Here is a 22,753-nt window from a genome sequence, read left to right as displayed (position 1 = left end):
TTGACTTTAGAATCATGTATGTTACATAATCATAAAACAAAACACCAACAATAAGTCATCTCTAAACATCAAAAGCAAAATGGCTTTCTCTGTTGTTGATTCTGTTGTCTTCCACTGCCATGAACTGTTGCCCCTCTGCCATGCACCACCCTTCCGAACTTGAGCTAAGTAAATCTTTCTTCCTTTAACCTTGGGAGTTAGGTATTTTGTCTTACCAACAACAGAAAAGTAACTAGGAATTTGGTACTAGAGAAGTAGGTGGTTGCTACGATCATAGGCACAGTGATTCAGGATCCTTTGAGAATAGCTTGTGGGAACAATTTGGAAAGGTTCAGAAATGCTGGCTGAAAAAGGAGAGCTACAATGCCTTAGGCTATTCTGTAGAGAGGTTCTAGTCAGAGCTCAGAAGACCAGAAGGCTGATAGAAATCCTGCTGGTACAGATCAGGCTCAGGAGGTTTCTGCTGAGAAGGACTGCATTGGTTGTTGGGACTCCAGATGATGTGTGCTATGGCTTGGCAAAAAGCTTGTCTGCATTTTGCTCATGTCCGGAGACTTTGCAGGATGATGGACTAATTAACCTGGTAGAAGAAATTTCAAGGCAGTCTAATGTTGAAGCAGTGGCATGGCTACTATTAGTGGCTTATAGCTAGATTTATGTTGAGAAGAAAGAGCAAAGAGCCCAAGAAAATAATTTAAAATGTTGTGAGTTTAGCCAGAAAGGAAGCTCCAGTAAAGCTATGGACTGCAAAGATAGAGCAGAGGAGATCCTGATTGCTGAGAAGGAACAGGAAAATAGAAAAGGTGGACTGAGGGCGTCCTAAGAAGCAGCAGGACTACACCCTTTGTAACCTCTAAATTTCCACAGTGAAAGAAAGACTTTGTTTGAGAAGAAAGCCTTGGAACATCACGTTCCAGAATGGCAGCAGCATAGAGAATTTGCTCCTCAGAACTGGATTCAGCAATCCAGGCATTTGAACCCTCTAGCCAAGACAGCGGGAAGCCTCGTTACTGCCCCACCTGGCAGCAGACCTTGGCATCATCCATGTGGTGTTGGTTTTACATGCATGCAGAATGGAAGAGTTGAGGGGTTGGGAAGGCTTCTACCCAGATTTCAGAAGGCCTGGGAGGTCAAGAGTGTGCCCCTGAGAGGACAGTTTGTGAATCTGTGAGTATGAAGCCAAAGATGCAATAGAGACCCCAGAAGTTTGGAGAAGCCAGGAACATGGATCACCTGAGGAAAACTGCAAGGAGGTAAAAGAGTGGTCCCAAAACAGAAGCCATGGGAACTACAACCACCAACAGTGCCATTGGGGCAGAGCCACGAAAGTCCTTTGGAATTAACATCTTGTCACAAGTTGCCTTGGATGCTGCACATGCAACTATAGGACTTAAATGTTTGCCCCGCTGGATTATGGACTTGCTTTGGTTCCATTCTCTTGTACCCCATTTGTAACTTTTGAAATGGAAATGTTTAACTTATACCATTGAATGATGAAAGTGTTTAATTTTCTTTTCATTTGTACAGAAGCTCAGAGGTAAGAGTTTGCCTTAAATCTTAAGAGATTTGGGACTTGGACTTTTCAGCAGTGATGAAACTGCTGGGAGTATGGCAACTTTTAGAGATGGACTCAATGCCTTTTGAGTAAAGGAATGTACATGAGTCTTTGGGAGGCCAGGAGAAGAATGTTATGATTTGTGTCTGGATGTCTCTCGAAAGCCTCATAGGTCATGGGCGGTGGGCTTCTTGGAGGCAGCTGAATTTAGAGTTTGTCAGAAGCCAGGCGTGGTGGCGCATGCCTGTAATCCCAGCACTCGGGAGGCTGAGGCAGAGGGATCGTTGCAAGTTCGAGACCAGCCTGGGCTACAAAGTGAGTGCAAGGCCAGTCTGAACTGCATAGCGAGACCCTGTCTCAAAAAGACCAAACAAACAAACAAACAAACAAAAAAAAAATAGAGTTTGCCAGGGCAGGTAGCCTGCAGATGAGGGACAGAAAGAGTCTTGTCCCTTTCTTCTCTCCATTGTTGCTCCTGACTTCTGCCACCATGAACTGTTGTCCCTCTGCCATGTGCCACCCTACCTGGAAGCCAGCCAATTATGGACTGAAATCACTACAAAATGTAAGGTAAATAAATCTTTCCCCCACTGAAAACAAAACAAACCAAAACAAAGCAAAATGAACTAAACAGAAAGAAACTATAACAAGTGACTTAAAAAAAAATAGTCAATTGAAAGACATAGGCCCAATAAGGAACAACAGCCAGCCAGAAATAAACCCTGGGGCATGAAGTCAATGGATTATTCACAAGGACACCAAGACCATTGATGGGCAAATGACACTCTTCAGCAAATGATGCAGAAAATGATGTTGGCCCTTATATTACACCCTATAAAAAAATTAAAACAGTTCCAATACCAAAATTTTAGAGTTCAACTGTATCATTCTTAAAGGAAATCATACAGGAAACTTTCATGACATTGGATTTGGCAATGATTTCTTGGATATAATACTGAAAGCACAGGCTTAAAAAAATTTTTTTTTTTTTTTTTGGTTTTTCTCCGGTACCGGGAACCAAACTCACGACCTTGCGCTTGCCAGGCAGGCGCTTTGCCGCTGAGCTAAATCCCCAGCCCCCTTAAAAAAATATTAAAAGCAAAATAATTTGTACTTCTCCAAAATTAAAAACTTTTGTGCATTAAAGGACACTACTAAGAGAGTGTCTGCTGGGGCAATTTAGCAACTTAATGAAATCCTGTCTTAAAATAAAAAATAGACTAAAGAAGGGCTGAGGGCCGGGCGTAGTGGCACATGCCTGTTATTCCAGCACTCGGGAGGCTGAGGCAGGAGGATCATTGCAAGTCTGAGACCAGCCTGGGCTACAAAGTGAGCTCAAGGCCAGCCTAGACTGCACAGCGAGACCCTGTCTCAGAAAGACCAAAAAAAAGGGGGGGCGCTGAGAACATAGCTCGGTGTGAGGGCTGTGGGCTTGCTCCCCAGTACAACAACAACAACAAAAAGAGTGTGATGGTTAATCTGCCTGTCAGTTAAATTGGCTTGAGATGCTAGGAGATTAGTTAAGCACAGGGGTGTGAATTTGGGGACTCTATACCATACCTGACCCCTTTCTCTCTGGTTCTCTTAAAAATCCTCTCTGCCTCCCTGTCTCAGGAGGTGTGCAGCTTGCTTTCGCCACAGCATTGTGTTCACCATAGGTCTGAAGCAATGGAGTTGGCTGACCATGGACCAAACCCTCTGGAATATGAGCAAAATAAACTTTTCCTACTTTAAGTTGTATGTGTCAGGATTTTTGCAACTCCCAATGAATGAAATGATCTACATAATGATCACCAACAGGACAAAACACAGTACTGCAGGACAGAACACAGTATTGTCTCCTTTTCTGCGAGGCTCTGTGGCTAGGCTTTTTGCCATGTGACTTGGTAGTTCCAGTTCCCCAAAGCTCCACAGTGACAATGTGACAATTCTATGTCTAAGCATTAAAAGGCACTGCGTGTTTTTGCTTTCCCCTTTTATCATTCTGCTGTCACCACGACATGAAGAAGGGACAAGGGACAGAGACAGGGAGACAACCCCAGCTGAAGGGCAGGTGCATGAAGAGGAACAGGATAGTCTGTTACCTCATATTATTATGGCAAAAGCCAAGTGACAGAGCTGGTAAAACCACAAATGAGAGACAACCACATGTTATGTATTTTCTGATGGAAATAGATACCACTACCTAAAATTAGCCTTTTTCCTGAAACAAAAAACAAACAAACAAACACAAATCTAATCCTCCAGCTCTAACTACCAATTTATAGAAAATTCAAGAAAGTAGAAGAACACATCCCATACCACCAACAAAACACAATTAGCACATGTGAGAAACTGTAACACAAATGATCTAGTTCCATTAACAGATATGCTACAAAGGGGCAAGGATGGGAAGAAAAACAGAGATTAAGTGACTCAAGGAACACATTAATAAATCACAACATGGGTGCTTAAAATCCTGATTCAGATAATCAAATTATCATAGAGAAACTCAAACACTAACTAGATATTTGATCATATTAAAGAGATTCATTGCTACTATTTTTATGTGTGACAGTAGTATATACAAATTAGGTTTAAATGGGCTGGGGATATAGCTCAGCAGCACAAGAGCCTGCCTAGCAAGCACAAGGTCCTGAGTTCGATTCCCAGTGTCCCCCCCCACCGCAAAAAAAAAACGAAAAGAAATAAGGTTTAAAATGAGAATCCTTGTTTTTAATTAATTAATTAGTGGTAGCAGGGATTAAACTCAGGGCCTTTACACTGAACTACATCCCCGGCCCCTATGTTTTACTTTCTTTTGTTTGAGATAGGGTCTTAATAGATACACTGAGCTGGCCTCAAACTTATGGTGATCCTTCTGCCTGAGCCTCCTGAGCGCTGGGATTATAGGTGTGTGCTACCACATTTGGCTCCCTGTGTTTTATATTTTTTATTTTGAGACAAATTGCATAAGCTGGGCTTGAACATGTAATCCTCATACCTCAGCCTCTAGGAATGCTGAGATTACAGGCATATACCACCACGCCTGGCTCAAGAGTCCCTATTTATGAAACACACACTGAAATATTTATGGTTGAAATATGATGATGCAGGTATTTACTTCAAAATATTTTGAAAGGCTAGATACAGTGGCATGCTCCTGTCAACCCTAGCTAATCAGGAGGTGAAGCAGGAGAATGGCAGGCTGAAGGCCAGCTGGAGCAACTTAATGAGATCCTATCTAAAAATTAACTTAAAAAGGACAGGGGGTGTAACTCAGCACTCCCTGGTTTAATTACTAGTACCACAGACACTTAAAAGTGATGTGCTGGTGGGACTGGGATGTAGCTCAGTGGTATAGTGCTTGCTTAGCATGCAGGAGGCCCTGGTTCCATCCCCAGTGTCACAGAAACAAGGCAAAGAAGCTTCTGAAACACTGATGTGATGGAAGAGGGGCTCACAGATGTAACAAGACTGGCTATGGCTGAGTGCGGAGATCAAGGGCCGTGGAGGCTCACTGCGCTATTTCTCGGCATGTGTCTGAAATTTTCCGTTATGAACAGCTAAGGGGGAAAATAAAGATGGGCACTGGAAACTCAAATCATGTGATCAGAAACACAGTTGCCGTGACAGGTCTCCACTTACCTGTCCTGTTCTTCCTTTTTTCTCGCTCTGCTTTCAGCTCCTCCATGGCTTGGGATTTCTTATCTAGTTTTTCATCCCGCTTGGAACGCCGTTCCTTATTGTGGGATGTTACCTGAGAAGGACAAGGATGAACAGGATGGCCATTTTACTATTACAGATGACAAGACTCTATATCCAACAATTATACACTACTTTCAGTCCTCCAAGTGTATGGGCTGCAGAAACTTCAAACACATGAAAGGGGAGAAGACACCTCCTTGTGGACAAAGACGGTACAGCAGTAAAATGAGCCCAGTTTACCTGCCTAATACATGATTTCACTTTTTTTTTTCTTTTTGAATCAGGGTCTCGCTATGCAGTTCAGGCTGACCTTGAGCTCACTTTGTAGCCCAGGCTAGCCTCGAATTCGCAACCATCTTCCCGCCTCTGCTGCCCAAGTGCTAGGATTATAGGCATGCGCCACCATGCCCAGCTAAACAAGTTTACTTTTTATTTCTATTTTTAATTTTTTTTTTTTTTTTTTTGAGACAGGGTCTCCCTAAGTAGTTCAGGCTGGCCTTGAATTCACTATGTAGCCTAGGCTGGCAAACTGGCAGTGATCCTCCTGCCTCAGCCACCTGAGTGCTGGGATTATAGGCACGTAACAAGTTTAACAATTGTCGCAATAAACTCTTTCTGTAAGAACATCCTATACTAGGATCTAATATTTGCTAGTATTTCATGATGAAAGCACAGATGACTAATTTTCCCAGCTATATTTATAACAAGTTGAGAATGACATACACTTGGGGAAATATCACAACCAATCTTGGAAACCTGGACAGCAGGGTCAGTAACGTTCCCTCAAGGGACACTCACACTCCAGTGTGTTTCTGGTGAAATGCAGACCTGAGTGCAGGTGTCCTAAGGAGGGGAGCAGTGGGGCCACCAGAGCAAGTTCAGAGAGGGACAAACACGACACTGGGCACACACATGCAGCAGTGCTGCACTAGCAGGCTGAGGCTGGTTAGCATGTGCACACGCATGCCTGCACACACGCACACACACGGTACTCCTTGGATAGCAAGGCCTACTCACTCCTACCTGAGATTCTTGAATCTGTGTCAGCTTTTTCTTTTCCTGCTCCTCTTCTTGCTTTTTCTTTTTTTCTTTCTTTTCTTTCTTTTTGGCTGTTTTTAGTTTTTTCTTGATTTCAAACCTGGTTAAAACATATTTGTCCGGGTTTTTCAAAGCAGTCAAATATATGGATGGACTGATTTCTATTAAGTCGGAGACAACGTACATATATGTATGTACGTTGGGGACAGTAGTGAATAAACATTTTCACTTCTTGTAAGTAATTCCAATGTACCACATCAAGTTCAGTAAAACCACTGAACAGAAGTACAACAAAAGCACTTAAAAGCATGAAGCTGAGTAACTGTCAAATGAGAGAAAATATTCAGGGTACAGCTGTTTGCATCTATTTTTGTTGTTTTAGAGAAAAAATAAAAATTTCAAAACATGATAATGAGTGTTAACAATGGCTACTACACTGTGTATTGTTATCTTTAAATTAATTATTCAGAGTACAAGATAAAGGCATTTAACCATCTAAACAATATTAGCACAAACCTTTCTTTTCAATGAACTAAGAGAAATTGGTAGTATAACAATCTTAACTATCATATATATATTTATTTATTTTATTTTATTTTATTTTTTACTTTTTCCTTCCTTCCAGCTGTGCACACCTTGAGACACCGGATCTCCTGCAACTTTCATGTAACAGAAGAAAGTGGATTATTCTTGGATCAAGTTAGGAAGGCAAACTAACTCCAACAATGTCCCATTACAAAGACAATGTCACAGTCTGAAGGTGCCTGGAGCAAGGATTCTTTTCCTGTGGGAGCTAGGGGGCTGACGCCAGGGCTTGGGAATGCGAGGCAGGTAGGTGCTCCAGCACCTAATGGCACCCTCAGCCCAGGATGTGTTTGAAAAACACCACTTCCCACCTTTCTTCATGAGGAAAATGGTCCGCCCAGCACACATGTGAACAGATACGCTTTCCTCTTCACTACCCAAACAAAAACCAGGCTTTTAGGAAATGAAAACACTTACTTGTGAATTTAAGAAACTTTATAGAATAAAGGAATGTAATAAATTCTCAGCATACCCCAACATTCTAAAATAACCTTGGCAATTTAAAAACTTAGCCCTTGCTCCCCTTTTGTAGTACTGGGGATTGAACACAGGGGCGTATTATATATTCACCTTTTTTCTTACTTTGAGACAGTGTCTCACTAAGTCTCCTAGGCCAGACTTGAACTTGTGATCCTCCTGCCTCTGCCTACTGGAGTGCTGGGATTATAGGCATGAACCATCACCCCCAGCTTTTATTTAGTTCTTAAATATTATATTATACTACTCAATATTTTTGTTTTGTTCTTTTCACTCATTAATAAGGCTGTTAATGTACATTTATAATGTGAGCTGGGGAGACTATTATAACTTTAGTTCTTTTTTAAAAAGTTACTAAGGCCAGGTGTTGTGGCACATGCCTATAATCCCAGCACTTGAGACAGGAGGATCGCTATGAGTTTAAGGCCAGCCCGGGCTACATAGTGAGTTTAAGACCAGCCTGAACTACATAGCAAGACCCTGTCTCAACACCACACACACGCACACACACACACACACACACACACACACACACACACACTTATCCCTGAGGAGGAGGCTGAGGCCAGAGGACATACATGATTTATTTAGCTTACCTGGTCAGTGGGCAGGAGTTGAACCACACAGACCAGTGGTGGCGAACCTTTTAGAGCTTTCAATGTTACAAACAGCCCTCTGCACCATGTGTGCCATAGGTTCACCACCATTGACCCAGACCTTCTTCTGACTAACATGAGGGCTGTTTTTCTTTTTGTAGTACTGGGTATCAAATTCAAGTCCTTGCACATGCTAGGCAAGCACTCTACCACTCACCTACATCTCCAGGCCTAAAACCTCAGCTTCTTTCTACAATCAGAATACTCTGTATGCTGCTGGCCTCTTCACAAAGGTCACCTTGCTCCTGTGCTGCTGGCTACAGAATGGGGTGTTAACAGTAGGTACACACAGAGACTAAATGAGATCCCTACAAAGACCACCATAAAGTAAAAAAAGATGAGGGAACCCTATATGGTAACCTCTGAAATCCCAGCGTTCTGGGAGACTAAAGGAAGAAAATCAGAAGTTCAAGCCTAGGCTAGGCAACTTAGCAAGATCCTGTTTCAAAATAAAAGATGAAAAAAAGGGTTGGGGAAGAGGTCAGTGAGAAGGCTTGGGTTCAATTCCTAGTACAGTAAAAATACATGGAAGAAATTATCAGGTATGGTGGTACATGTCAAAAAACAAACAAACATGGAAGACATTTTGACCCACTATAATGTGCTGCCCTGAAGGAAGCTGTCTTAATTCTCATCACCCTAAACATTCTTCTAGTCACTAAATCTGCCAATGAATCAGCCAATTTATTTCACATAATGTGGGAAATTTTAAAAAATCAGGCTGGGGCACAGCTCAGTGGTAGAGCATTTAGCAGGCATGATGCTGAATTCAATCCCCTGCATGGTCAAAAAAAATATGCACACAATCCAAGTTTGGAAGAAGCCACTTATTACTTTCTTTTCTTTTCTTTTTTTTTTTTTTTGAGACAGGGTCTCACTATGTAGTTGACTGGCCTTGAATTCACCTCCTAGCCCAGGCTGGCCTTGAACTTGCAGTGATCCTCCTGCCTCAGCCTCCTAAGTGCTGCAATTACAGGTGTGTGCCACCATGCCCAGCACAACTTATTACTCAAACTGCTCTATGATTTTGCCATGGGACCCCACTGACCACATGTGACACCCTTCCGTGATGCTCTCCACAGTTCAGGAGCATACACTCCACAATCACCCCCAAGCACTTGGCAACTCTGGTGCAGTTTCTTCAGTCCTGTTTGTTCCAGCGCAGGTAACCTTGGGAGCATTCATGATCAAAACAAATGTCTACTGACGGAAGCCAAACACTCTTGCATAAGATAACTCACCCTTTTAGTAGCGTTTCCAAAAGGAACAAACAGGCTCCCAAAAGATACAGAACTGACTGCTGCCAAGGAGAGTGCTTTGTGTAGCTTTTCATGACACTAAGCAGATAGGGAAGGATCCTAGGTCCCTGCATTCTCTATTTTCCCAAGATAAAAGCCAAGTTTATGTTTACCTTGAAATTCTATTAGGAGCTGAGGAAAAGCTTCTGCCATTTAAAAATGGCAAAAATTCAGAAAATTAAAGCTGTTTCTGATGATCAGAAAAACAGTTTAACACTTCATGTTTTAAAATTTACAAAAGTCATTCTTTAGAAGTATAATCAGACACCTCATTTGTAGAGAATGAGAAACCCCAGCTCTTAAATCTTATGAAAAAATTAAAGCCAATTTGCAAACTGTAAGGCTGAAAACACCATTTCTTCATTTAATTTTTATATAGCAGTTGTGAGTTAACATATTACTTTCAGTAATTACTAGATTTAAATTCTAAAATCAAGACAATCTCACTACTTTTTTGCTCGGAAAAATCAAATCATGTAGTGATTTTATCAAGACCAAAAAATCCCCTTTGTATTCCCTTAAGAGTACTGCTAAAAGCCAGGTATGGTGGCGCATGCCTGTAACCCCAGCACTCAGGAGGCTGAGGCAGGAGGATTGTTGTGAGTTCGAGGCCAGCCTGGGCTACAAAGTGAGCTCAAGGTCAGCCTGAACTGCATAGCGAAACCCTGCCTCAAAAAGACAAAAAAAAAAAACAAAAAAAAAAACAAACCACAAGAATAGTGCTAAAAAAAAGAACACTGCTTGTAGTATAGTAATACCTTGGGTCATGAATGCTTCCTTTTGCAAACAATTTGGTTTGAAAATAAAGGCATTTAGTAAAATTTTGCTTCTGTTCACAAACTTTGTATCACATGACAAGCATGACCATCCTTCCCACAGCCATTTCCTCAAAATCATAAAACAAATTAAGTTTGTAAACCGAGGTACCACTGTACTTGTTATAGGTTAAGTAAAATAATAGGAAGCAGGAAATCATGCTGTCACATGTTTTACAGTCAGATGGTCCCAGGTTTGAGATCGAGTTCTGCTATTTACCAGCTAAATAACCTTGAGCTGGGGGAATGTGATGCATGCCTGTAATCCCAGGTCCCTAGGAACATGAGGCAGAAGCATCTCAGGTTCAAGCCCAGACTGGGCATCTTAGCTAGACCCTGTCTCAAAATAATACAGAAAAAAAGGGCTGAGGATGTAGCTCAGTGAGAAAAGTCCTGAGTTTAATGCTTAATACAACAGTCAAAAATTAAACAAAAGGGGCTGGAGATTTAGCTCAGTGGCACAGCACCTGCCTGGCAAGTGCAAGGTTGTGAGTTTAATGCCTGGTACTGGAAAAAAACCAAAGAAAGAAACAAAAATACTCCACACCAAAAACCCTTGGAGAAATTGTGTGTGTGTGTGTGTGTGATATATATGTATATATATTTTCTTGTTTTTTTTTTTTTAGACAGGGTCTCACTACACAGTTCAGGCTGGCTTTGAACTCATGGCGTTTTCCTGCCTCAAGTCTCTTGAGTACTGGGATCACAGGTGTGCACTAGCACACCTGGCTCTTTCTTTCAAGAAATCTTCAGTGGCACATATCAGGTATGTGCCAGTCACTGTTTTAGGCAGCAACGAACATGACAGATTATAATAATAAAATCTCCACCCTCATGGAGCTTCCTCTTCAGTTATTTAACGTCTCTTAGCAAATTTTCTGCCTCTTAACAAGGTATAATCAATTTTATCGGGCTGTTGTAAAGATTAAATAACACATGTAAATGTCTTACCAATAAAACCTTATGAAAAATACACATTAGTGAAGTTGATGACACTGAGTAACAATAAATTTGACCCTCAATATAAATACATTAACACTCCCATGTCCAAATGCCAGTGTCTGTATAGAGACGCTCCTCAGAGAATACACAGACACCCCTGCAACTTATGATGGGGCCGTACTTCACTATCCCCACTGGAAGTCGGAAATATCATAAGCTGAGAGTGCACTTAACTCACTTACCCTAGGACACATCATCTGTAGCCTCACCTGGCTTAAACGGCCTCAAGAATGTGTAAGTACACATGTAGTATGCTCAGGACCACAGAAGGGGACGCTCATCTCATGTAATTTACTGAATGAAAAGTCTACACTTTTACATCAGTGCCAAGCTGACAAAGATTCACGCTCCTGGACCCATCAGGACAGGTCGGCCGTGAACACAAGGAAGCACAAGTGACAGAGATGCACAGAGAGGGTGGGAAACGCCACTGTACCTTCTCTTCAACACCTCCCTCTTCTCTATGCGATTGAACAGCTCCTGTTCTCGCTCCTTCTCAGTCATCTGCTCTAGACGGGCCCTGTCCTCCTCATCGCCCATGAGGTCCTCCCCATAGCCGTCGTGGAACTCTTCGTCTTCTGAGGAGGAGTCAGAATCGGAGCTGGACGAGGAGCTGTTGCTGTCAGAATCTGACACTTCACCTGGAACAGAGACCCAGCACAGGTCATGCAACACTCCAGGGACCCCCGTGCCGGCAGCACCACCCCGGGCTGCTCCAGGTAGAGTGGCACAGGGCTGCCTCAACTTCCCTGGGACTAGCCAGCCACTGGTGCCTTTGTAAATGCAGACATGTCAGGGACGTTCAGGCTGAGGTAAGAAATCAGATTGCTCTTTTCAACTAACTTAGTATTTTTATTTGAAAAAAAAAAATAGAGAGACCTACAGAAAATAAGAATGGTACGACTCTTCTGCATTCTCTTTTCTTTTCTTGCACTCTACCAGTGAGCTCTAGCTCCAGCCCTTCAACATTCCTTCCTCAGATTTATTCCTCTGAACTGCTCTTTTATTTTCTCTTTCTGTCTGCACATCTGGAATACCTGTATCCACTTTTGATTACTTTCTGCTGTCATGGTTTAGTCTGGAATGCCTCCTCCCCATCTTGTGCTCAGAGGGGGGCTTTGGGAAGGTGACTGGATCATGGGATGCTGTAGCTACCTTGCTGTTAGGAGGCGTTGCCGAGGGGGCAGCGAGACCTGGAAAGGTACGTTCTGGTCCCTGCCTCCTCCTCCCTTCTCTCCCTGCTTCCTAGCCACCAAGACATGAGCAGCTTTCTCCCGTGTCATCTCTGCATTTGAGTTTGCCAACCACAGGCTGAAACTTCTGAAACTGTGAGCCAAAATAACCCTCCCCCCTTTAAACTGTGGTGCTGGGTACTGCGTCTCAGGGATGATAAAGTGACTGAGACAATTATGTTGCCAAACCGAATGTTTTCTTCCCACTTCCCAGTACCTATTATACATTTTGGTCCTTATTTACCCTTTTAGTTTCTCACACCAGACAAGTAATACAGTATTTAGACGTGTCCGATTTATTTCACTTAACAGTATGGTCTCAGGGTGCATCCATTTAGCTAGAAATGTCTCAAGCTTATCCTTCTTTATATATATTGCCAAATTGAAAGTTCCAAAGGTCATGACTTTTCATTCCTCAATGTTTCTCCTAAAAAGGGCAGTCTCTTACATAACCAACTATACAATTATCAAATTTGTAAACTCAGTTAGCAATTCCATTATCTAACATACAGCCTGTACTCAAATTTCACTGATTGTTCTAATCATCCTTAATAGTCACTTTTGCTAAACTGCCCAGGCTGGCCTTGAACTGAAGACAGTGGTCCAGCCTCAGGCTCCAGAGTATTACAAGTGTGTGCCACTACATTGAGCCAGTCTGCAGCCTGCCTCCCTCCCTCCTGTGTGTTCCCCAATACTGGGGATCGAGTCCAGGGCCTTCACATTGAGCTATATCCCTACCGACCGACTTACATTTCTCTATCTCTGTATCTATCTCTGTATCTGTCTCTGTATCTATCTATCTATCTATCTATCTATCTATCTATCTATCATCTAGGGTCCTGGTATGCAGTTATTCAGTTCAGGGTCCTGGTATGTAGTTATTCAGTCCGAAATAAATCGGACACATGTCTAAATACTGTATTATTTGTCTGGTGTGAGAAACTAGAAGTGTAAATAAGGACCAAAATGTAAAATAGATACTGGGAAATGGGAAGAAAATGTTCAGTTTGGCAACATAATTGTCTTAGTCAGTTTATCATCCCCGATATCAATCCTGCCTTGTTCCTGTCTCATCCTCCTAAGTGCTGGGACTATAGGTGTACACCACCATGCCTGGGTTATTTTATTTTTTTATTTTGAGACAGGGTCTGACTAAGTCACTAAGCTGCCCAGGCTGGGAATGAACTTGTGATCCTCCTGCCTCAGTCTTCCAGAATGCTGTAATTATGAGTGTACACCATACCCAGCCCTAATTGGTTTCCTTTATAAGACAACGTCTCAGGCTATGTCACTCAGACTGTCCTCAAACTTCAGAGTTCACGTAATTTTTCAGCCTCAGCTTCTAGGTTAGCAGGGGTACACCACCCTACCTGGCTTGATCATCCTTTATCCTACATGCCATTGAATTTCTGAAGAGATATGCCTGTAAAATTATCTAACAGAATTTTGTAAGATGGCGATAAAAATATTCCCTATCTGAATAGTAACCACGTTACTAGTGAATTATTGATGTGTGGCTAGTGCCACTGAGAAAATTAATTTTATGTATTACCTTTTAGCTAATTTAAGTTCATTTCCATTTATTTATTTATTTATCGATTTTTTGAGACATGGTCTCACTACGCAGTTCAGACTGGTCTTGAGCTCATTTTGTAGCCCAGGATGGTCGTGAACTCACAATGATCCTCCTGACTCAGCCTCCCAAGTGCTGGGATTACAGGCATGCGCCACCACACCCAGCCAGCTAATTTAAGTTTAAGTAACAAGTTATCAAAGGTCCTACAATTTGGCTTGGCTCATCTATCAAGAAACAATTCAGGTTATGAATTTTTGATAAAAACACTCTGCAAGTGATTGTGTCCTTTTCCATGTATCACATCAGGAAGCACCTAACATCTACCTGATGGTTTGTCCCATTACTGGCAACACTAATGTGGGTGCCTTTGTTAACGTGGTGTTTGTTTTGTTGGCTTTGTTCCCTTTGTTCAGCTTTTCCCCTTGTACGTCAGTATGCATGGGGAGATGCTTGTAGACTTATGAATACCTCGATCCCGCTACTGCACCCGATGGTTTTCACAACCACCAGCTCTTATGTACATCAACTATTACCATGATGGCTGAAGAAAGCTCATTTTTTTAACCCTATAATTTCTTCTACATTTATGCATTAGCATTTTTTTTTTTGCATTAGCATTTTTTTAAAAAACAATGTTTTAATGAGTCCAAAATTAATTAGTGATTTCCCAATGGCTCCGGGTCTTGAAAAGACAAGGACTAGCATGTAAAAAGACAATATATATTATTAATCAGAATTAAATTAAATCAGCAATTTAATAAGAGTTTGTGCTTGACTCAATCTGAGCTAATATTTCCAAGCATGGGCTTAAAGCCAGGTTAGGTCAATTTTGTGTCAGTCAAGTTTATAGTAAGCTTTATGTTTCAAGAAAATTTAGCTGATCAAGGTAGTTCTGAAAGAAGTTCAGTTGTTAAACTAGTGTTAACAAAATATTCTGGAATTTGTTAATGAAAGAAGATTTTCTCCTGAGTTTTGTATCTGACTCAAGGATTTCCCTCTATCACTAGACCATGTGTAACGCAGCAAAGGGGAGGTGGCAGAAGCTTTCAGGGCAAAGCGAATGGAGACAAATGCAGGGCATCCTCACAGTTCTACTGGTGGGCTGGAGAGGTCTCACCAACCCTTCTGAACTGCATGCATTTTTTGGCTTTTATTCAGAGTCTCAAAGAATCCAGGAGCACTGGAAAAGCTAAGAATCTCCCCTCTTTGCAGCTGAGATCAGACTGAAGTATGGGTCCTTTTCCTCCCCACTCTGCCTTTGCCTCTCCAATATGACCGGTGTGGCTTCACCCCCAGTCTGGGCCCTCGGCTCACCTTCCTCAGGGGCTGAGCTCTCGGCTGAACTGTCTTTGTCTGAACTGCCTGAGGAGGCAGTTTTGTTGGCTTGTTTCTTCATGGCTCCTTTCTTCTCTATTTTTCTGGCTTTTCCTTTCTTCTTGTTTTTATTGCTCCCAAATGTCCACTACAAGGGGAAAAGAAAAAGGAAAACTGTAATAGGAATAGGAACTTTATTTGGGAAAAAAAAAGCTCAAAGTTTCAGTAGTCAAAAGTCTCTCTCTCTACCCAGGCATGGTGGTGCACGCCTGTAATCCCAGCACTTCAGGGGCTGAGGTAGAAGAATTACTGCAAGGTTGAGGCCAGCCTGGGCTACATAGTGGGTTCAAGGACAGTCTGAACTACACAGCAAGACCCTGTCTCAAAAAAAAAAAAAGTCTTTCTCTCTCTGACTCTCTGGTGGTGCTGGGGATTGAACCCACGGCCTTTGAACTAAGCTATATCCTTAGCTCTTTTTTATGTTTTTGAGACAGGATCTTATTGAATCTAAGTTGCCTAGGCTGGGCTCAAACTTGCAATCCTCCTGCCTCAGTCTTCCACAATTCTGGGATTACAGGCATGCACCATTACATCAGCCTAATATTCTCTTACTTTCATCAAAATGATTACGAGACGATTGCTTTGAACCCAAAACAAATATATACTTTATATGAAGAAAGATACAGCTTAAAAAAAAAAAAAACAAAAAACCTTGGGGCTATGGTTTTGATCTAAATGTCCCCAAGTCTCATGTTTGGAAGTAGGACCAGGTCAGAAAGGACAGTCACTATAGGTGTGACCTGGAAGGGTGTTGTTTTTGTTCCTGGCTCTTCCTTTCTCTGCTGCTTGGCCATCATGTTGTGAAAAGCCTTCCTCGATAATGCCATTCTGCCATGCCATTTCTGTCTTGGAGCCAGCCAACCATGGACTGAAATCGCTGAAACTGTAAGCCAAAATAATTCTCTCCTCCTTTAAGTGTAGATGACCATATTTTGTCCAAGTGACAAAATGTGACTAATATAGAAAATTGGTACCAAGAGTGGAGTCACTGCTGTGACTACACCTGACCATGAGGTTCACAAGCTTTTGGAATTGGTTTATGGAAGGAGTTTGGAAAGGTCTGGAGATAAAGGCTAAAGAAGCTCTAGAATATTGACCAGTGCTTGATGTGCGATATTGGTGCGAACTTAGAAGACCAGGATGTTAACAGGAATGTGGACAATAAAGGCCAGGCTCAGGGATTTCAGTTGGGAACAAGGACTCCACTTGCTAGTAGGATTAGTGGTCATGTGCGCCATGCTCTGACAGAAAATTTATCTAAATTTTGCACAGGTCCTGAGACTTTTCTGGAGATATATATCAAAAACAACAGACTAATCTAGTGGAGGAAATTTCAAGGCAGCTCAACCTTCAGACTGTGTCATGGCAAATGCTTCTGCTTTTAGGCAGATCTATAGTGAGAGTTAGAAGCAAATGGTAGAGCTGAATGATCAGAAAAATTTGCAGCTTAGCCCAAAAGGAAACACCTATAAAGTTGGGGTCATGGAAAATGTAGTTGCTGAAAGCATCAGCATTAAAAAGAAGCCAAGTACACTTTGCATCAAGGCAATTGGGAAGATGTCTTCAGGGCATATCAGGAATCAGCAAGACTCCACCCATCACAGGCTCAAAATGACAAGAATTGTGGAAAGAATTAAGTTTATGAACTGAGGTACCACTGTATAAACTTTTGCTTTGAGAAGAGAGCCCCAGGGAGGTCAATCATTCAGGGCCACCTTAGGAAAACGGTTCCCCACGTTCAGCCATGCAAGTACTCAGAGGCCTCTGCAGCTGTGGCTCATAGGAGCCTGTTTACTACTCAAGCTGGTGGCAGACCCTGGAGTCATCACATGGTGATTTTTCAGGCATGCAGAATGCAGGAGTAGTACAGTCATGGAGGTTTCCACCTAGTTTTCAGAAGAAGGCCCAGGAAGCCAAGCACTGCCTTCCTGAGAGGGCAGCGAATGAAGCTGTGAGAGTGAAGCTGAATGTGCAATGGAAATCCCAGGAAGTTGGAGATGCCAGGAAAGCATAATGTCTACTTAGAAAAACCACAAGCAATGAGCAAAGACAGCCCAAGAGAGACACCATGTGGGCTTCAATCAGGAAGACCACAGGGTGGGGCTGCCCAAGCCCTACAGAGCTCACATCTGGCCATATCTTGTCTTGGGTGCTGGGTATATAACTATAGGATTTAATGTTTGCCCTGCCGGGGTTTGGTCTAGCTTCTTTGGTCCCTCTATTTTTTTCCTTTCTTTTTTTCCCTTTTTCTTTTTCAGACAAGGTCTTGCTATGTAGTTCAGACTGTCCTTAAACGTACTATGTAGCCCAGACTGGCTCCAAACTTGCAGCAATTCTCCTGCTTCAGCTTCGCAAGTGCTGGGATTACAGATATGTGCTGCTACACCTGCCCATATTTCTCCTTTTGGAATGGGAATGTTTACCCTGTGCCACTGTATGTTGCAAGTATTAACCTTCTTTTTTACTTTTATATAGGCTCAGAGCTGAGAGTTTGCCTTGATACACAGGTGACCTTGGACTTTAACTTTTCAACAATGCTCAAACTATTAAGACTGTGGCAAGATGGATTAAATTCAAAGACTTTGTTAAGGTGTACTAAGTGTATTTTGCACAAAGAGATTCACATGAGCTCATTGGGTACAAGGAGCAGCATGTTATGGTTTTGATCTAAAAAGTCTTCCAAGCAACTCGTGTTTGGAAATGAGGCCTGGCAAGAGGGCGCCGGTCACTGAGGGCAGGACCCAGAAGGGTGCACCTTGTCCTCGGACTCACTCTCATTCTCGCTCCCTCCCTTCCCCTCTCCCTCCCTCCCTCCCTCCCTCTCCTGGTTGCCATGACGTGAACAGCTTTTCTCTGCCATGCCTTTGTGGCACACTGTTTCAGCCTTGGTGCCAGGTATCCAAGGACAGAAGCCACTGAAACTGTGAGCCAAAATGAAGCTCTCTTCCTTTAAATTACACGTGTCAGGCATTTTGTCCCAGCAGCTGGGAGCAGACTCATACACTCAGTTAAAACTGTAATTTCTGGTTTGGAATATAAAATTAATTAGTAATATAAAAGTAGTAATATAACATTTATATAATAGACACAAAATGTGCTTTTCTACTGCAAGAGAAAAAATATTAACTTTGTAGCAAGTTAAATAAAAATGAGAGCAACAGCTTTTCATGTTTTTGGTGGCAGAGATGGCAGTAATCACTAAGGGCTGGTACACTCAGGTTTTAGTAAAGATGGTTTAGAGCTGGGTAGGTGTCAGGAAGGCAGGAAATAGAGACTCTCTCCAGGAGAAAACTGCAGAAGGCACAGGGGAAAGGATAAGGGCCATTTTTTTGTCATGGAAGTAGCGCTGGTAGCAACCCCAAGGAGGCAGAAAGTAAAGGAGATCATTAAGTATATGCCTGTACATCTTATTTAAAAATCTGGATACATTATAACAACTTTAAACTGGATCAAAAACAGAAGATCCTAAAAGTTTAACAGAGAAGGAATCACCAGGCATGGTGGCGCACACCTGTAATTCCAACACTCAGGAGAAGCTGAGGCAGGAGGATCGCTGGAGTTCAAGACCAGCCTGGGCTACAAAGTAAACTCAAGGCTAGTCTGAACTGCATAGCAAGACCCTGCCTCAAAAAGACAAAAATAAAATAAAATAAAAAAGAGAAGGAATCAGCAATTTGCAATAACAAAGTAACAGACAAGCAAATACAGTTAACCCCTCCGGGGCAGAAACAATCAACTTCACCAAGCACTTTAATCCTAACGCTGAATGACTGCTTAACTGTTTTTAAAAATTCACAGAGGCCATTTAGTTAGTATTAGGCCATATCTCCTTTGACAGTTTAACTTGCTGATTTTTCTTTCTTTCTTTTTTTTGGTACCAGGAATCAACTTCATAGCCTCACATTTGCCAGGGACGTGCTGCACTGCTGAGCTACATTCCCAGCTTAACTTGCTAATTTAGCATGACTTTAGGAACTATAAGGAACGCTCTTCATCTTTCCATCAACACAGAACAAATATTAAATCTCTTAACATAAAATGTCAATATCCAATATTTAAGAAAAGTACAAAATCTCTGCTGGTACTGTAACAGGATGATAATTAACCTACTATCTCACAACAGTTACGGTCAGAAGTAATTGATTTGGGGTCCTTTGTGGGGGAAGCAGAAGTGAGGAGGTATCAGAGCTGTTCTCTTTTTTTTTTTTTTTTGAGACAGGGTCTCACTATGTAGTTCAGACCAGCCTTAAACTCACTACATAGCGCAGGCTGTCCTCAAACTTGTGGCAATCCTTCTGCCTCATCCTCCAGAGTGCTGCGACTACAAGCAAGCACCACCACATCCAGCTATTATTTTTAAATGGTGCTGGGGATTGAACCCAAGGCCTCATGCATGCTAGGCAATGCACTACCATTGAGCTACATCCTTGTTTCTTTATAAAAAAAATTTTTTTGAAGGGGGGTGCTGGGGATTTAGCTCAGTGGCACAGCACCTGTCTAGCAAGTGCGAGATTGTGAGTTCAATTCCGGGTACTGGAAAAAACCAAAAAAATAAAATAAAATAAAATGATTTTTTTTCTTATTCTGAGCTAAATTTAACTAAGTTGTCCAGGCTGGCCTTAGATTTGTAATACCTCTGTGATAGCCTCCTCTGTGAGTAGCTGGGATTTTAGATGTACACCAATACACCTAACAGGAGCTTTTCTTTTCTTTTCTTTTTGCTAGTACTCAGGATTGAATCCAGGGCCTCTGTACTGAGCTACACTTATTTATTTACTTATTTCCTTACTTGGTAGGGTCTCACTAAGCTGCCTAGGCTGGGATTGAACATGCGATCTCTTTTGCAAACAGAATGTCCTGGCCATGTTTGTGTCTACCTAATTGGAGGTGAAGAGGTTGAGAGTAAAACCTTACACTCCCTGGGTCACATGCGTGTCAAAGCAGCTAGGTCTATTTTTGCTTGCAGATTTGGGTTTTTTGTGCGCAGTAAGCCAAACTCTGGACTCCACAGGGAAAAAAAGTGTTTCAGCGTGCAAAACGAGCTGAATGTGAAATCACACAAGGAGGTGCTGAGAAGCTACCTGCTTTCCTTAGCTTCCACCCTGTCTGTTTCAATCTGTCACAATCAGGGCTTAGCAAGAACATTTTCTAGTCTATGAAGTTTATGCCTTGCAGGGGAGAGAGAAAAGACAAGGGAAAATTCGAAGAAAATGTTCTGATTTAAAAGGGGCTTTCCTAGCTGGGCATGGTTGGTACACCCCTGCAATCCCAGCACTTGGGAGGCTTAGGCAAGAGGATCAGGAGAGTTCAAGGCCAGACTACCTAGAAAGACCCTATTTCCAAAAAGGAAACAAGTAAACACACAAACGAACAAACAATAAATGGCACTTTCCTGGTTAAACCTAAATGTAAAAGGGTATTTGATTTTTACTTCCAGCAATTTTCAAAAGAAATAAGATGACAAAATTGTCTCACCTGCTAGAAGGCTGACTCAGCAGGATCTGTCAAGCTCAAGATAAACAACCAATAGCTCAATAGATGACATTTTAGGAGACTTTTTTTGGTGGTATAGGGGATTAAACCCAGGGCCTTTCCACTGTGCCCTTTTTAAATTTCTCATTCTGAAAACTGCCCAGTTTTCGCTGGAACTTGCAATCCTCATGCCTCAGCTTCCCAGAGTACTGAGACCCTTTGCATCTACCATCATATCCAGCTCTTCTTGTTCTGTTTTGTTTGTTTTTTTGAGACAGGATCTTGCTGTGTAGTTCAGGCTGGCCTTGGACTAAGTTACCCAGACTAGCCTCCAACTTACAACAATGCTCCTGCCTTAGCCCCCTAACTACTGGGATTACAGGTGTGCGCCACCACACCCAGCTTACTCAACTTATTTCTGGGAGGATTATAACAACATTGGTGACTTTATATTAAAAACAAAATTCCTGCCAGGTGTGGCAATGCACACCTGTAATCCCAGTTACTCAGGAGGTTGAGGCCAGCCTGGGCAACTTAGCAAGACCCTCTCAAAGTGAAATTAAAAGAGCAGAGGGAGATGGGGATGTAATTCAGAGCCCCTTAGTTCAATCCAGGCACAGTGGCACATGCCTGTAATCCCAGAACTCAGGAGGCTGAGGCAGAAGTTCAAGGCCTGTTTAGGCTACAGAGCAAGACTATGTCTCAAGAGAAAACAAAAATTCATCCAGTTACTTAAAATTTGGAGGCTAGTCTCATTATTATTCCTATTTAATTCTAAGAAAGAAATTCACCTGGCTCCCAATAATCATTTAAAAATCTTCCTGGAGCACAGTTCCCATTTGTTAGTATTTTACATTTACTCCTATAACTGGAGATCCCTGAATGTTTTTTGGCCTAGATACATATTTTAAATATTTGTCCAACATCTCTTCTCTTAAGAACAGAGTTAACACACTGTAAAGGAAATGGTCAAGACTTGTAGCCAGCTGAACTGACACAGAACTGTCCCAACCCAGTCGTTAGTTCAGAGATCCCTAATAGCTAGCTTACCCTCCCTTCGCAAGGCCCACTCTCAATGCTGAGCCACAAGGAAAAGGAGTTCCTTCAGGGCCAGACTGTGGTAGTTCAGTGGTGTCTCAAGAGTAAAAGACAAGACTATGGAGAAGTTGGAAGGGAGCAGAGGAGACAACCTGCATTCTAAATTTGTGCTGAGAACTACAGCTATGCAGAAAGGCAAACTCCACACCCAGCAGCATGAAGGACAAACAAGCACCTGCTGGTCTGTACCTGCACTGGCGCTGCTCAAAAGCCACCTGAGAAAGGGAAAGGGTGGGGACCCAGTTTGTCAGGACTCATACACACTGACATCCTGTTTCCCTACCGTAACTATACAAGCCCCACACAACAGCAGCAAGAACTGCAACAATATGCAACACACAAAACTGAAAAGTCTGAAGATGTTTTCTTTACTAAACTAAAACAGACTACAGAATGACTCTCACTGATGTCACAGATGCTCCAATGGACGGCAACTGTCTAACAATAGAGGATGGTCCCTACTGCACCACCCCACGCCATCTGTGTGGGAGTTGCGAGGGGTGCTGCACAGTGCCTGCTCTGGGAAGAGGCTGTCCTTGCTGGCACTCACATGGAAGACGGGAGGAAGCAGCTGTTTTGGACTTGGGTGGCACTGAGATGTTGAGCAGTTTGAGGCTCCTGGAGGCAGAAAAACAGACACCCGAGGCATTTCTCTAATGGGCAAGGAATATCCATATTCCTATGTCATGTGACACAGAGTAGAAACCATTCCACTCCCACTATTGTGATTGAATTTACATGTGAAATGGAATACTGTGAATTAAGTAGGGTTCAAGAATAATAGCTGGCTCTCCTCTCATTCTCTCTTGTTGATTTTTTTTTTTTTTTTTTTTTTTTTTTTTTTTTTTTTTTTTTTTTTTTTTTTTTTTTTTTGGTTTTGGTTTTTCT

General features: G+C 42.2%; 1 protein-coding gene across 2 annotated transcripts in view; it reads right to left on the bottom strand.

Moving 5' to 3' along the window:
- Rtf1 (RTF1 homolog, Paf1/RNA polymerase II complex component) overlaps positions 1-22,753 on the bottom strand; it is a 56,364-nt gene that overhangs the window by 12,583 nt on the left and 21,028 nt on the right. Inside the window, exons 3-7 of one of the 2 annotated variants that reach the window (XM_013512486.1) lie at positions 15,236-15,383; positions 11,550-11,754; positions 6,266-6,380; positions 5,183-5,294; positions 3,116-3,253 (exon numbers count right to left, since the gene is read on the bottom strand). In XM_013512486.1, coding sequence (XP_013367940.1) covers positions 3,116-3,253; positions 5,183-5,294; positions 6,266-6,380; positions 11,550-11,754; positions 15,236-15,383 — 718 coding nt within the window. The remainder of the gene's footprint in view (positions 1-3,115; positions 3,254-5,182; positions 5,295-6,265; positions 6,381-11,549; positions 11,755-15,235; positions 15,384-22,753) is intronic. The other variant, XM_005381285.2, reaches the window with a different exon arrangement.

This window comes from Chinchilla lanigera, unplaced genomic scaffold, assembly GCF_000276665.1.
Source record: "Chinchilla lanigera isolate Chin_1 unplaced genomic scaffold, ChiLan1.0 scaffold00015, whole genome shotgun sequence".
Taxonomy (NCBI): Eukaryota; Metazoa; Chordata; class Mammalia; order Rodentia; family Chinchillidae; genus Chinchilla; species Chinchilla lanigera.
Note: the sequence above shows the minus strand (reverse complement) of the source record. Positions and strands in the feature narration are given on the sequence as shown.